We start from the raw sequence: 14,282 nt of genomic DNA on the forward strand, positions 1-14,282 counted from the left end.
CTCACATGTGGATGCACAGTTTTGCACACAGGACCATGAGGTTCACTCATGCACACAACTCCATATGTGGATCCCAGGGGCTCACGTATGTACACAGTTTTACATGCGGATCCATGGGCCTCACACATACATACACAGCTCCACCTGTGGGTCCACGGAGTTCACGAATACACACATGTAATTCCCCATGGACACCCACAGGGTGCTCACAAACTGCTCCGTGTCTTCTAGCACTTTGTCCTACGGATATCACTCTCTTTTGTCCTTCTACAGTGACAATGCACCTGAGAAAGGGAACAAGAGCCCGTCACCTCCTCCAGATGGCTCCCCTGCTGCTACCCCTGAGATCAGAGTGAACCACGAACCAGAGCCGGCCAGTGGGGCCTCACCTGGGGCCACCATCCCCAAATCCCCATCTCAGGTAGGCATATCGGTTGTCTCCATGACCTGTCTGTTTTTCCTTCTCTTCCTCTGCTTTTATCTCCTCCCCTTTCTCCAACATCCCCAGCCTGGGGCCAAACAGGGTGTGAGCCTGAGGCTCCGCTCCATGGAGGACTGGTTCTGACCTCAGTCTGCATGGGCTCCACTGAACCTAGACTTTCTCAGTGGCTCTGGTCTACTTGACGATGGTATTTGTAAACATTCCCATCCATAGACGTGAGCACCTTCCCTGCCCCGTCTCCCTGACCTGTTTCCTTGACTCTTAACCTCTCTTCCTTCCTAGATAGTTGCTCTGGCTGTCCAGCCCCTGAGTATCCAGTGTCTCTCCAGGCTCAGGATGTCTTGCCCTTTCTCTGGCAGGGACTGAGAGAAGAACCCTATTAGATGGTCTCACAGGACCATCAAAGGAACAGAAAGAGAGTGGGCTCTGTGAGGCAAGGTGGGGGCGGGGTAGAGGGGACAGGTGTCTCCATCCTGTCCTGTTCCATCACGCCCTCTGGGTTCCTGCAGAGGTCCCGGGAGCTAGCAGTGAGGTGGGATTGAAAGGATTGAGTCCTCTTGCTCCTGTTCATGGGAAATTAGGACAGCGGGTCCAAGACTGGCTCTGAGAACCCACACCTGAACGGCGTACTGCCGTTGGTGAGCTAGGATCCCAGGCCAGTGCTGGCCATACTTCTGTTCACTGGGTCTTTTTCACTGCCCTGGGCAAATGGGTAGAAGGCAAGGTTAGGGCAAGTCCTTCACCTGGTCTGCATATGTGTGGTCCTTGTGGGGGCCTAGTTCGGGCTGGCTTCCGTACGGATAGCCTGAGCCAGAGCTGGAGCTCCTTTGGGGTGGCCCCAGCCTAGGGAAGAGGAGGTAAGGTCTGTGGGAGGGCAGAGACGGGAAGGGGAGGTGGCCTTTAACTCAAGTTCCCTCCTGGTTAGGTAGGGCAGACTTAGTGGCCTATGGGAACGTGTCAGGGGGTGAGACCCGCTGGGCCACTTGCTCTGCCTTTGTTTACCCCCTTTGCTTCTGTCCCCTCCCCCTTTCTCCTTTCTTTTTGCACAGTGGTTTTGGACCTCCAGTCTTGGTCTCTTCCCCTGGGGTGGCCTGTCATCCTGGTGTCTGTCTGGGGGAGCAATGACTTGTTTGTTCTCCGCGGTGGCCTGGGAGTGAGGACTGACTAACGTAACCATGGCTTTGTCTCTGTCTCCCCGTGCCGTGCCCTGCCATGCCTGCCACGCTCCCCCCCTTGCTGGCCCACAGCTCCGGAAAGGCCCACCTGTCCCTCCGCCTCCCAAACACACCCCATCCAAGGAGATGAAGCAGGAGCAGATTCTCAGCCTTTTTGATGACGCATTTGTCCCCGAGATCAGCGTGACCACCCCCTCCCAGGTCAGCCGTGTCCACCGCGGCCCCGTCTTCTTGACCCTTACCTCACTCTTTCTCTCACAGCGTGCATGGCCTTCCATCCTCCACCCTGAACTCTAAGCTTCTCTCGAGAGTCAAGAATTTGGCTGGAGAGATGGGCTGGAGCCTCCATCTTTGATCTGTGCATCTCCCCTCTTCCATCATCATCCATCATCCATCCTACCCATCCGAGCATGCACCATGGCTAGATAAAGGGACGTGATAGTGACAGATCTTCCCTGTTTCTTGTGGCGGTGGTCAGCTTGGCAGTCACCTCACAGTGACTGATGCTATCATGGGGACATGGAGTGGTTGGGCAGCCATGGGACGTTCCCTGGTGCAGATGACATTTGCCTGGGAAGGATTCGCAGACATGGCTTAAGTTAGAGCTATCAGGACTAGGCCGGAAGGGATAAGACCCAGACTCACTAAGTGGGGCAGGTGGCTGGCAGTGGTAAGCATCAAGCAGAGCCCTGCTGCATACTGTAATGACCAAGGTGCAGAGACCTACCTGTCAGGGCTGCTGTTTGTAAGTGTCATGAAATGCCCACCCTCAGATGGAGATAAAGAGAGAGAGAGGTGCCTTTTGTGGTGGAAAAACATCTTGTTAAGACTGGAGTAGGCTGACACACTGTCAGACCAGCCTGGGGTGATCAGCTCCCTGTTTCAAACTGGCCTTAAGCCTCCTAGCCTTCCATGCAAGGCTTCACTTTTGAGGAGGTGGCTAGTCTAGACCCTGGGGGACTTGGTCAGAGCCCTACCCAGGTGTGTCTCTAGACTCTACCTTCCCCAGGATCGTTTGTATAACCCAGATAGCTGGAGAAGGCAGACAGGGTCTGAGGGTGGGAATGAGGAAGAGGCAACTTGGCATGGAGAACAGTGGCCACTGCAACAGGAACCTAGAGAGGGTGGGCCTTCAGCTCCCATGGAAGGACTAGGTGGTGGAGCCAAGCGCTTCTATAAACGAGGGTGGTACAGAGGCATGTAGGAATAGGCAGTGTGGGAACGGTGCTGAAAATCTCCAGGCTAGCTTGTTGTGGGGCCTACCCTTTCTGAGCATGCCTGTGCCTTGCTAGGCAGGTAACCGGCATACGTTTAAGATGAGAGATATGGGATATCATGGGAGCTAGCAGATGCTAAGTGGAGATAGCATGTGGTGATATATTGTGTACCCTAATAAAATTTGCCTGAAGATCAGAGAACAGAACAAGCCACTAGATTAAACATAGAAGCCAGCCAGTGGTGGCACACACCTTTAATCCTAGCTCTCGGGAAGCAGAGATCCATCTGGATCTCTGTGAGTTCAAAGCCACCCTGGACTACATGAAGTTGACTCAGTCTAGGAGAGAAACAGAACCAGGCAGTGGTGGCACACACCTTTAATCTCAGCACCTGAGATCTCATGCCTTTGCTTGGGAAGCACACACGCCTTTAACCCCAGGAAGTAATATGGCAGGGTGGAGAAAGGTATATAAGGCGTGAGGAGACAGGAACCAAAGTCTTTCCGCTGAGGAAAGCTTTTCAGGCTTTTTTTTAGGAGTCCTAGAGCTAAGAGGTGGCTTGTTCCTTTGTCTTTCTGACCTTTCAGTATTTACCCCCAATTTCTGGCTCCGAGTTTTTTTTTTTTTTAAATATATATATATATATATATATATATATATATATATATATATATATATATATATATATATATATATATATAAAGGACCATTTAGCAATTCGTGTTACAATGGCGTATCTACTTACTCATACCTGTCTAGTTCGGTTTTCAAATGCACCCCTGCGTTTACCTGCGAAGGGACCTGATGTAGAGCTTACCATGGTCATGTGTCGGAGGGAGCCAGAGAATGGCCCACCAGACTCCATGTGTGCCTGTCCTCCCCTGTCATCGCATGCCTTGCTCGCTGCTGCTCATGTCCATCTGCAGGGAACCGGGGCTACCAGTCTGCCGGGGTGGAAGAGTACTTTGGGCGGTATGGCATGAGTGGGGGGTGGGCTCATGTTGTCCATGGTGCTGGTGCTAACAGGCTGCTTGGTGTGATGTGGTGAGCACTCCGCATCCATTCAGTGTCTTGGTCTTGTGTGGGAAAGAGTCGTTTGCCACAGGCAGGACGGAGAGAAGATGAGCAACTTCCTGATGGTGCCCCCCCAGCCCCCACCGCCCCGACAGTACTTCAGGAGTATTACTGTCTTGGCCTGGGTGACTTCTAAGAAGGGTGGAAGGGGTGAGGTTGGTGGCTTTGTGACAGAGGTGCCTGCCTCATGCTGGGTGGGAGGCACCTCAAAGTCTTGGGGACGTGATGTCTCTAGCCCAGCTTTCAGACAAGGCTGGACTGGAAGGAAAGTCAGCTAAGGGTCACCCTGAGGCTACTCGTTCTGGGAAGTGGGTCCACTTGGCCTGGCCCAATTAAAAGGGGTCCCGGAGTCTCACCGCTGTGTGGGTTCTTAGTGTCCTCAGAACAATAGAGGCTCTGAGTTGGGCTCCCATTGAAAGCAAGTGGAGATAAGAAGTCTCTGGCCTGATCTCGCAGGACTGCAGCCCCTCTGACCAGCACCCTCCCAGTGTTGGAAGCCTATCCTGGTCAGCTGCTACTGACTTGTTCAAGGGTCTCCCTCAAGGGTCTGGAGAGAGGCACCTCCCATGATGTGCTAGCCTGGGGTTCATTGGAGCTTTATATTGTTGGTGGAGTACTAGCTGCATGTATACTGCTGGGCTGCAGCCAGGTCCCCCAAAAGGGAATCTGGAGGTATCTGTAGGTGTGGTCTATAGTGGTAATGCAGGTACCCCCAAGCTCCCTAACATTGGGGTCCCACACTGAAGATGCCCTTGAGGCATGTATAGAGATGGATGGCAGGCTGGGGTGTTCCAGAGGGTGGCTTGGCTGGGTGCTAGTATGAATTCTTCGACATGAGGGCCTCTTGGTTGGGAGACTGAGGTGGGCATGTCCAGCCCAGGCCACAGCCTTGTGCTGCTCTCGATACACAGGGGCAAAGTCCGGTGAGCTTGTGGGGGCAAAGGGCAGAGAGGAGATGAGTGTGACCTGGTCTTGGCTGCTGGAAAAAGCTGGTCAGATGTTGGATAACCCTAGTGGGGGGTCAGGTATCTTCATGGAGGTTGGAGCCTGTGCTAGTTTGTGTAGTTGTGGTCAGTACTTGTGTGTGTGTGTGGTGTGTGTGTGTATGTGTGTGTGTGGTGTATGAATCGGTTTTCCTCTGTGTGCACAAGGCATCGGCTCAGTCTCTTACTAACGGCTTTCTCCCTCTGCTGCTGTTACCAAGTTTGAGGCCCCCGGGCCTTTCTCAGAGCAGGCCAGTCTACTAGACCTGGACTTCGACCCCCTTCCGCCAGTGGCAAGCCCTGTGAAGGCACCCACACCCTCTGGCCAGGTTGGTTGTGCCCACCCATGGCCCGTGGCCCATCAGCCTCAGGACCAGGCCTTGTGCTTGTGTGAGCCATAGACTCAAGTCTTTGGGGGTGAGGGGACAGGTCACTGGGCCTTTTGCCCTGTGTCCCAGCCCCTGGTCCTCTTTCCTCCTTTGGATGTAGGGCAGAGTGGATGTGGGCTATCTGGGCTGCTCTCACTCAGGACACGTCCCACAACCTCTGGTCACTCCCGCACCTTACCCCTTCATTAGCCACTCTGTGGGCCTCCCAGAGCTGAGCACCGAAGCCTTCAGAGACCAGCTTGGAGCCTGCTGGGTTGGGGTGCGGGTGGGGTCCCCGGGTCTGCTTGCTTCCCTGTCTCTAACCTCTGTACTGACGGTGTGCTTTTCCCATTACTGCTGCCCTAAGCCAATCCCATGGGACCTCTGGGAGGTAAGCTGCACATTTGCTCCGCACCACACCCCTGGGGGCTGTTTCTTCATGGGCGAAGGCCCACTCACCCCTCCACCCATCTGCCTACGGCACACTCACTCATCCGTGCTCATATGCACAGGGGGCCACTAAGACTCCATCCCTTCATCGGGACCACAGGAATGGGCTCCTTGGTAACTCAAGACTGGGTCTTACACTGGTTAGATTTCAGGTCTTGCTGGTGTTTACCTTGACAAGTAGCCAGTAGGTCATCTAGAATTGTCAAGGAGTCCTGATTACAAGGCAGTATTAGGAAGCTGTTTTTCTGGGGACCCACCGCTGGGAGTCCTGGGCATGGGGATTTAGAGTCTCCGAGAGACTTAGAGACTCACACTTGGAATGTGCCTAGCAACTGGTTATAATAAAACCTGGGTTCCAGGACACAGTCTAGCAAGGGCCAGTCAGTGTGGCAGGTGCTGTTGGGCCACACAGTAGCCAGGACTCTGGGGGCTCAAAAGTTTCTATAAAAGAGTTTCATTCTGTTAAGTGCTAGCTGAGTTTGATTCTTAATACTCAGTTAAAAATCCCAGGCATTGGGCTGGAGAGATGGCTCAGTGGTTAAGAGCACTGACTGCTCTTGCTAGTCCTAGGACCCACAGTAGGTGGTGTACAACTGTCAATAATTTTAGTCCCAGGGGATCTGATGCCTTCTAGGCTCTGCAGGCCCCTGCACACATGTGGTACATAGACCGTTATATGGGCACACACACACACACACACATACGTGTAAATAAAAATAATAAATAAATCTTTTGAAAAGATGTCAGGTGTGGAGGTGCAAGCTTGTAACCCCAGCACTGGAAGGTAGAGATGGGTGTATCACTGGATACTGCTGCCCAGCCAGCCTAGCTGAAATGGTGAGCACCAGGTTCAGGGAGAGACCCTGTCTCAAAAAAGCCAAGTATATAGTGACTGAAGAGACATAAGAGATGAACCTCTGGCCTCCACACACAAGATCATATATGCCACATATGTGCACACATACACAGAAACACACACACGCACGCACGCACGCACGCACGCATGCACGCACACACACACAGTCTCAAGGCTTTCTGTAATTGCCAGAGAAATAAGGCTGGAGTGGGCTGGCAGGGTAATTCTGACCATTTTGGTAGATGTTATGCTGTGTGGTGGCGTCACACTTGCCTGACCTCTTGATAGCGGCAGGACCAGAGCAATGGGAGGCAGTTGTCCCCACAAAACTGACCAGGCTGTTACCCTGGGCCACATCCCTTGTTAATGCTGGCCACTCAAGACCACCCTCTCTTGTCTCCCGCCCTTGTCCAATATGCCCCCTCCCCCCACTCCCTGGCCTTCTCTCCCCTCCCCCATTTTGGTGGCTTGTCACTAGTCCACAGAGACTCAAGCTGGCATCCTGCCTTCCGGGGAGCCCAGTTCTGCTGAGGGCACCTTTGCTGTGTCCTGGCCCAGCCAGACGGCCGAGCCAGGGCCTGCCCAAGTAAGTGCCCCCTTGTTCCCATCTGGCTTCTTCCCATCTCTGGGGTGTAGCGTGGACAAAGAGCCAGAGGACAAGACTTGGAGGTCCCGGGATGGTGTCGCTAGGTGGTGGTGCCCAAGGTGGGTGATCATGGCTCATGTCACATCTACCCTCCCCTACTCTCTTACTTCAGAGAAGCCCTTCGGAGTGGGAAGAGAGGGACGTTTCAGAGGAACTAACAGCTTATTCCAGGCGTTTCCTGGAATTTTTTTTGGCTTGTCTTCATCATAACCTTATCAACCAGATACTTTCTTCTTTGTTATATTAGAGGAAGTGGAGGGCAGAAAGGTTGATTAACTATGTTCCAGTGCTCAAAAGCGGCTGAGTCTGAGTGTTGGTAGAGGTTACCCCATGGTGGAGCCTTGGCCATGGTCTGCTGTAAATGCCCTGGCTCTGATGCTGTACCCACGGAGAAGGCAGCATCCAGGGCTGGAAAAGGGCTGCCTGGTGTTCTAAGCATGCTTGGTAGGTCCAGGCCATCCAGCAGGCTCCAGCTAACCTGTGAGGGGCCAGCGTGGCTGGCAGAGTGGGCAGGAGGAAGCTGGGTATTTAGAGGGAAGGGCCTGTGAGGCAGAGGTGGGGCCAGCATTCATGATAGTATGCCTGCCATTCACTGAGGTGTAGACTGTTCTCTACACCTCTTGTCACCTCTGTGTCAGCCAGCATTTTCTTTCCAGTCGCCTCCTGTGCAGGGATCAGCCTGTCCTGCAGGGCGCTGCTGGGTTGTGTGAGACGCGTTTCTAGGCCAGGCAGGCCATTACTGGTGGCTCTCGCGCTGCTTGCACGATGCCTTCCCATGGTGTGTCCTGGACAAGGCGTCCTGCCCTGCGTCTGATCCCTTGCTGACATTTTATGTTGCAGCCCGCAGAGGCCTCCGAGGTGGTGGGTGGAGCCCAGGAGCCAGGGGAGACAGCGGCCAGTGAAGCAGCCTCAGTAAGACGGCAGGGACCGTGCCCTGTTTTTTCTTCCCCGTTGTCTGTCTGTCCAGTGCTGTTGTCTGTCTTCTGCCTCTCTGCAGCTTCCCTGTGTTCCTCACCCATGCCGGTGCAGGCCACAGTTCCCTGGAAGAGCACAGGGCAGAGTAGTTTGGCACCGGACATGAACACGTCCCCTTCCCTCCCGTGGCCCCGGCTTTCCCCACACTGCCGTGGGTGCTGCTGACTCATCATCATCCCCTGTCCGCAGAGCTCACTTCCGGCTGTGGTGGTGGAGACCTTTTCAGCAACTGTGAATGGTGCGGTGGAGGGCAGCAGTGGGGCTGGGCGCTTGGACCTGCCCCCGGGCTTCATGTTCAAGGTGAGCTTCGGCTAGCTAACCCGGTATCCTTTGTCCCAGGTACATCGGGGGTCACCCTCATTTCCAGGCTAAGTCACTTAGCCCAGGAGCCCCCGTGGCTCCCTCGTAAGGTAGTCTCTGAGTCTCCTTCGTGCTGTAGCTGGCGGATAGAGTAGCGCAAAGAAAAGCCTCCATCTTTGTGGGCTGGGTGGGGGACGCAGCCCCCTGACATGCTTCCCCAACAGGTGCAAGCCCAGCACGATTACACGGCCACTGACACTGACGAGCTGCAACTCAAAGCTGGCGACGTGGTGCTGGTGATCCCTTTCCAGAACCCGGAGGAGCAGGTGAGCCTGGCATGGTGTGGGAATATGGGAATTCCGGGGCTGCTGCTGCTGCTGCAGTGTTGGGTATGGCCCGTAGGGGGCAGCAGAGGCCCACTGTAGCCGGGCACGGCTAGGCTGCCCTTACCTGCGGGGCTCCCTTTTCTTTCCTCTTTTTTTCTGTTGCTCTCCCTGGCCCCTGGCCGTCTTCCCCTCCCATTGGTCCCCTCTGTGTCTGTGCCTCTCTTTTTAGCCTGTTGTACTGCACTTCCTTTCTTGCAGCTGCCCTGCCAACTTTCAACATCTGAATTTCTTTCTTGTCCGTGCTCTTGGCCACGAGGCTTGCCTTCCTTCTGCAGGGTTGTTCCTGCCTACAGTGGCAGAAGCCTAGGCTCGCATCAGCCTTCTGGGCTGGCTCTACTCTGTGTTCTTAGCTGGTCTTCTAGACCTTTCTCACTGCTGCGACTTCCTTATGCTAGTCAACGTTATAGCGGCACCCTGTTGGATCTGGGCTAGTGAGTACTATGTCCCTTCTCACTTGTGGCTGACTCCTCTGCCCCAGTGCCACTGCTGGTATAATGAGCCTTCGTGGGGTGCTGGTGGCACCCAGGCAGATACTGGAGCACCTTGGCTGGCTCTTGCCCTAAGTAGGTGTGGGCTGAGCTGCAGGGAGCGCCCACGCTTGAATCTGCTGCAGCAGCTTGTGTGTGTGTGTTGTGCACCCGTGTTCGTGTGTGTGTAGGGGCGGGGGCGTGTAGAAGACAATCTTATTTGTTCCCAGAAGTCATCTTATATCTTTGAGATAGGGTCAGCCCATCTCTCCTTCAGCGCTGGGATTTCAATACATGCCCCTTTCTTCTGGCTTTTTATGTAGATTCTGGGGTCTGAACTCAGATCCTTATGCTCGAGTAGCAAGGACTTTACGATCTGAACTATTTATTTCTCTAGCCCCATCTGCAGCTGCTTCTAAAGCCAGAAGTATCTACTGGCCACTTCGGGGTGTATGTGTCTTTTTTAGCTGGTGGGACTTTGAGAAGAATAACCCTGGCCACCAGCCAGCAGGGAGGTTGTGTATGGGTATTGGAGGAGTGGAGATGGGTTATATACAGAGTCAATAAAATGCAGAGAGCTAGAGCAATGCAGATAATGATAGAATAAAATGGCAAAGACCCAGGAAGTTGCCAGGCATGGCTCAGTTTTGGGACAGTCACTGTAACTTCAACATTGAGGACCAGCAGAGAAAACCCCAGTGCAGTTTAGTGTTGAAGGAAAAAGCAAGATGGAATGGAAGGGCTTCACAGAATGCATTTGGGACCTTCTAGCAGGCATGTTTGACCTCCAGCCCATGGGCCACATGTGCCCTGGGACAGCTAGGAATGCAACCCAACATAAAATGGTAAACCTATTAAAATATTTTTGTTTTGCTTTGAGACAAGGTCTCAGGTCTCTTGGGCTGGCCTGGAAGGGTCTTGACGTTCTGATCTTCCTGCCTTTGCCTCCAGAGTTCTGGGATTGCTGACAGGCACCACCAGGCCTTGTTCACGTGGTGTCAGGGATGGAAGCTGGTGAATGCCAGGCAGGCACCCTGCCAACTCAACCATATCCCGATCCCTAATAGGATGGGATTGTTTTTTGTTCCTTTAGTTTTTCAACCGAACAGTTCTCAAGCATGGATTTTGTAGATGGCAGCAGCTGTCACAGCATCTAAAGTTGGGCACATCTGCTAGAGGCTTTAAATTTTTGTTACATTTTATTTATTTGTGTGTGTGCACGCCTGTGTGTGTGTGTGTGTGTGTGTGTAGGGGTGGGTGCGCGCACGCGCGCACATGTGGCATGGTCCATGAGTGGGGTCAGAGAACAATTCACAGGAATCTTTCTTTTTCCTCTCATTCCACCAGGTAGGATTCAGGGACCCAACTCAGGTTTTTGGGCTTGGCGGCAAGCACCTTTATCCACGGAGCCGTCTCACCCGCCTCCCGTTCCTTTTTCAGTGCTGGGTATTGTATTGAATCAAGGGCCACGTGCATGCCCTACCACCGCACTGTACCCCCAGCCCCCTCTTTCAGCTTTTAACCTTGGGTCGGGATCTCACTAAATTGTTCCAAGATGACCTTGAATTCACTCTGTCGTCCAGGCTGGCCTTGAACTTGTAATCTTACTTTCTCAGCGCCCCCCCCCCCCCCACCTCCAGAAGGTCTGATTAGAAACTTTTAACTGCTATCACTTCCAGAACTTTCTGGCTATTTATAGATGTCTGGGGACGTGGAGGACAGCTGGGGTCCTCTTGGAAGTTGTTAGGGTTTGGGAAACCCAGTTCCAGAGAGACACACAGGAGTCAGAAGACCCTCCAGGTTTCTTGGAGTTGATAAAGCAGTGGAGTTGGGAGGGAATTTCAGCTGGAAGGAGGGGGAGAAAAAGAAGGTGAGAAGAGAGGAGGGGAGAGGAGAGGAGGGGAGAGGAGGGGAGGGGAGGGGAGGGGAGAGGAGGGGAGGGGAGAAGAGAGAAAGGGAAGGGAGGGGAGAGGAGAGAAAGGGAGGGGAGGGGAGAGAGGATGTGTCCCAGATCATCAGCCATCACAACTAGACTGAGATACTCTGTCAGCTTGTATTTCTGGCTGAGGCAGGTGTTTTGAGTCCCGAGGACTGGATAAGGACTGTGTGGATGAACAGTGGTGTAGTTGGTGTGTGAGAGCTATCATTTGCCATGGCCTACAGCTCTTCTTCCTTTAGGCCCCCTTCCCAGAACAGGTGAGAGACTTGGAGCTATGAGAGGAGACAGGCAACAGCTGGGTGTGGCCTGTCCTGGCCCTTGTCTGTGGGTGTGGCCTGTCCTGGTCCTTGTCTGTGGGTGTGGCCTGTCCTGGTCCTTGTCTGTGGGTGTGGCCTGTCCTGGTCCTTGTCTGTGGGTGTGGCCTGTCCTGGCCCTTGTCTGTGGGTGTGGCCTGTCCAGGTCCTTGTCTGTGGGTGTGGCCTGTCCTGGTCCTTGTCTGTGGGTGTGGCCTGTCCTGGTCCTTGTCTGTGGGTGTGGCCTGTCCTGGCCCTTGTCTGTGGGTGTGGCCTGTCCAGGTCCTTGTCTGTGGGTGTGGCCTGTCCAGGTCCTTGTCTATGGGTGTGGCCTGTCCTGGCCCTTGTCTGTGGTGTGGCCTGTCCAGGTCCTTGACTGTGGGTGTGGCCTGTCCTGGTCCTTGTCTGTGGGTGTGGCCTGTCCTGGTCCTTGTCTGTGGGTGTGGCCTGTCCTGGTCCTTGTCTGTGGGTGTGGCCTGTCCAGGTCCTTGTCTGTGGGTGTGGCCTGTCCTGGTCCTTGACTGTAGGTGTGGCCTGTCCAGGTCCTTGACTGTGGGTGTGGCCTGTCCTGGCCCTTGACTGTGGGTGTGGCCTGTCCAGGTCCTTGACTGTGGGTGTGGCCTGTCCAGGTCCTTGGCTGTGGGTGTGGCCTGTTCTGGTCCTTGGCTGTGGGTGTGGCCTGTCCTGGCCCTTGGCTGTGGGTGTGGCCTGTCCAGGTCCTTGACTGTGGGTGTGGCCTGTCCAGGTCCTTGTCTGTGGGTGTGGCCTGTCCTGGTCCTTGTCTGTGGGTGTGGCCTGTCCTGGTCCTTGGCTGTGGGTGTGGCCTGTCCTGGCCCTTGGCTGTGGGTGTGGCCTGTTCTGGCCCTTGGCTGTATCTGAAGGGTCTGGCTTATAGGAGGGATGCATTTGCAGGCAGATGGCCTGGTACTGAGGACATAGTTGAGGCTTAGACCAGTGCAGTGCCCAGGCACAGAGGATTCAGAGTAGCACGCAGGCAGGCTGGCTCCTCTCCGGTCTGTTTGGGTCTTAGTGTACTGAGGGTGTTGTGAGTAAGCCCGTGTGTGTGACCCGTGCTCTGTTGGCCGCAGGATGAAGGCTGGCTCATGGGAGTGAAGGAGAGCGACTGGAATGATCACAAAGAGCTGGAGAAATGCCGGGGCGTCTTCCCGGAGAATTTCACGGAGCGGGTGCAGTGACGGCGGCGGCCATCCTCCTGCCTTCTGGTGTGTGAACACCTTTTCCCAAGAGATGTGTGCTTTCCTTTTCTTTGTTTTTTTCTTCCTCTCTCTTCTGTTTGTTTTTGTTTTGAAACCCTTGAAAAGTGTCGGGAAATGGGGGAGTGGAGACCTAAGCCAAGAGATGTTCCCCCAAAGACGAGGTGGTTTTCCAAAGAGCCGTCCGGCCCAGTTCAGTGGACTTCTCCAGTGTTCCCGAAGCTGCTGTGTTCTCCTAGTTAGTTCCCGGTGCCCGCATGTTCAGGGCGGGCCGGGGGCGCAGAGCCACCGCCACACCTGCCTGACGCTTGGCCGCGCCCCCGGGCAGGGCTAGGATCCTCTTCTGGCAGCTGCCGTGGGTGGGGCCTGCACACTGGCCCAGCCTGGTCCCGCTCTGCAGACCATCCGTGTGCTGTTTGAAAATAAGCCCTAGTGTTCAAAATGCAGCAAAACAACAAACAAAACCTGACAAAACCATCCAGGAACAGTGCACGTGTCTTCCTTCGCCTCTGTTGTATGAGTGGGACCCAGGCCAAGTGAGGCCTTTATGGTTGCCAGTGTCCCCGAGGTACAGGGGGTGGGACACTCTGCATGGATGCCACCTCCGCTAGGCTCAGGGCACATGCTTCCTGGGGTTTCCACTGGTGGTGGGTTAGAGGTCAAGTGACAGACACGACACACCCTGGAAACTGTTCTAGGTGACCTTATTTAATACACCTCGGCATTTAGGGGGTGGACGGATGGATGCCGGGACTGCACACAGTGGATGAGCGCACCGAGGCCTAAGGAGACAATGATGGCCTGTGATGGGACCTCAGACCCTATGGAGAGCCTGAGTCCGCCTGGGAAGGGCCAGGGTAGGAGGTGAACCAGCTCCATGGTTGCCCCTCTCAGCCTCTCCCCATGGTCTCTCTGGAGGAAACGGCTCTGGAAACATGTTTGCCTTACAAACAGCTGGGGAAAGTTCAGTGTCTGGGACTGCAGAAACAGCCTGGCCTCCAGAGAAGGTCCGCTAGGTTTCAGAATGAAGTCCCTGTGCCTTGCTATGGGTGACTGGGCTGCTTTGCTGTGGGCTCCACCTTGAGCCAGCTACAAAGTAACACTGTGGGCAGGGGTGCCCACCCTGCAGTCTGTGGGCTGCTAACACCCCAGGATAGCTATGAATGTGACCTGACAAAAATATTAGAAACTTACTTAAAATTATAAGATTTTTTTTTTTTGGTAAACTTTTTTGGTAATTCAATTTATGGTTCTTGGGTGTGAACTTGGTAGAAGATATCTTTCTTGCCCCGGAGTCAGAAGGTTGGACACACCTGTAGAACACACTCGTTTCTAGTCACCTGCCTAGGAAGCTGTAGCTTTCCCTCCTTCCTTTCCCTTAGGGACCTTGGGTTTGGAGCCCAGATCTGAGCCTGAGATACAGGTGCCCATTGCTGTTACAGGGGGTATGCAGCCAGGGTCTTTGGTGTGGAAGACTTTGAAATGTTTTCACTAAAA

The 14,282-nt window shown here is 54.2% G+C and overlaps 1 protein-coding gene across 11 annotated transcripts in view; it reads left to right on the top strand.

The window, feature by feature from the left end:
• Positions 1–13,262, top strand: part of Bin1 (bridging integrator 1) — a 63,409-nt gene extending 50,147 nt beyond the window's left edge. For 2 of the 11 annotated variants that reach the window (XM_052741792.1, XM_052741794.1), the window contains 9 exons: positions 274–421; positions 1,690–1,818; positions 5,113–5,220; positions 5,627–5,650; positions 7,044–7,151; positions 8,052–8,123; positions 8,376–8,486; positions 8,711–8,812; positions 12,660–13,262. In XM_052741792.1, the coding sequence (XP_052597752.1) occupies positions 274–421; positions 1,690–1,818; positions 5,113–5,220; positions 5,627–5,650; positions 7,044–7,151; positions 8,052–8,123; positions 8,376–8,486; positions 8,711–8,812; positions 12,660–12,767 (910 nt within the window). In that variant the 3' untranslated portion in view covers positions 12,768–13,262. The remainder of the gene's footprint in view (positions 1–273; positions 422–1,689; positions 1,819–5,112; positions 5,221–5,626; positions 5,651–7,043; positions 7,152–8,051; positions 8,124–8,375; positions 8,487–8,710; positions 8,813–12,659) is intronic. The other 9 variants (XM_052741797.1, XM_052741799.1, XM_052741796.1 and 6 more) reach the window with 5 other exon arrangements.
• The last annotated feature ends 1,020 nt before the right edge of the window (positions 13,263–14,282 follow it).

This window comes from Peromyscus californicus, unplaced genomic scaffold (genome assembly GCF_007827085.1).
Source record: "Peromyscus californicus insignis strain IS unplaced genomic scaffold, ASM782708v3 Scaffold_17__1_contigs__length_78620276, whole genome shotgun sequence".
NCBI classification, from domain to species: Eukaryota; Metazoa; Chordata; class Mammalia; order Rodentia; family Cricetidae; genus Peromyscus; species Peromyscus californicus.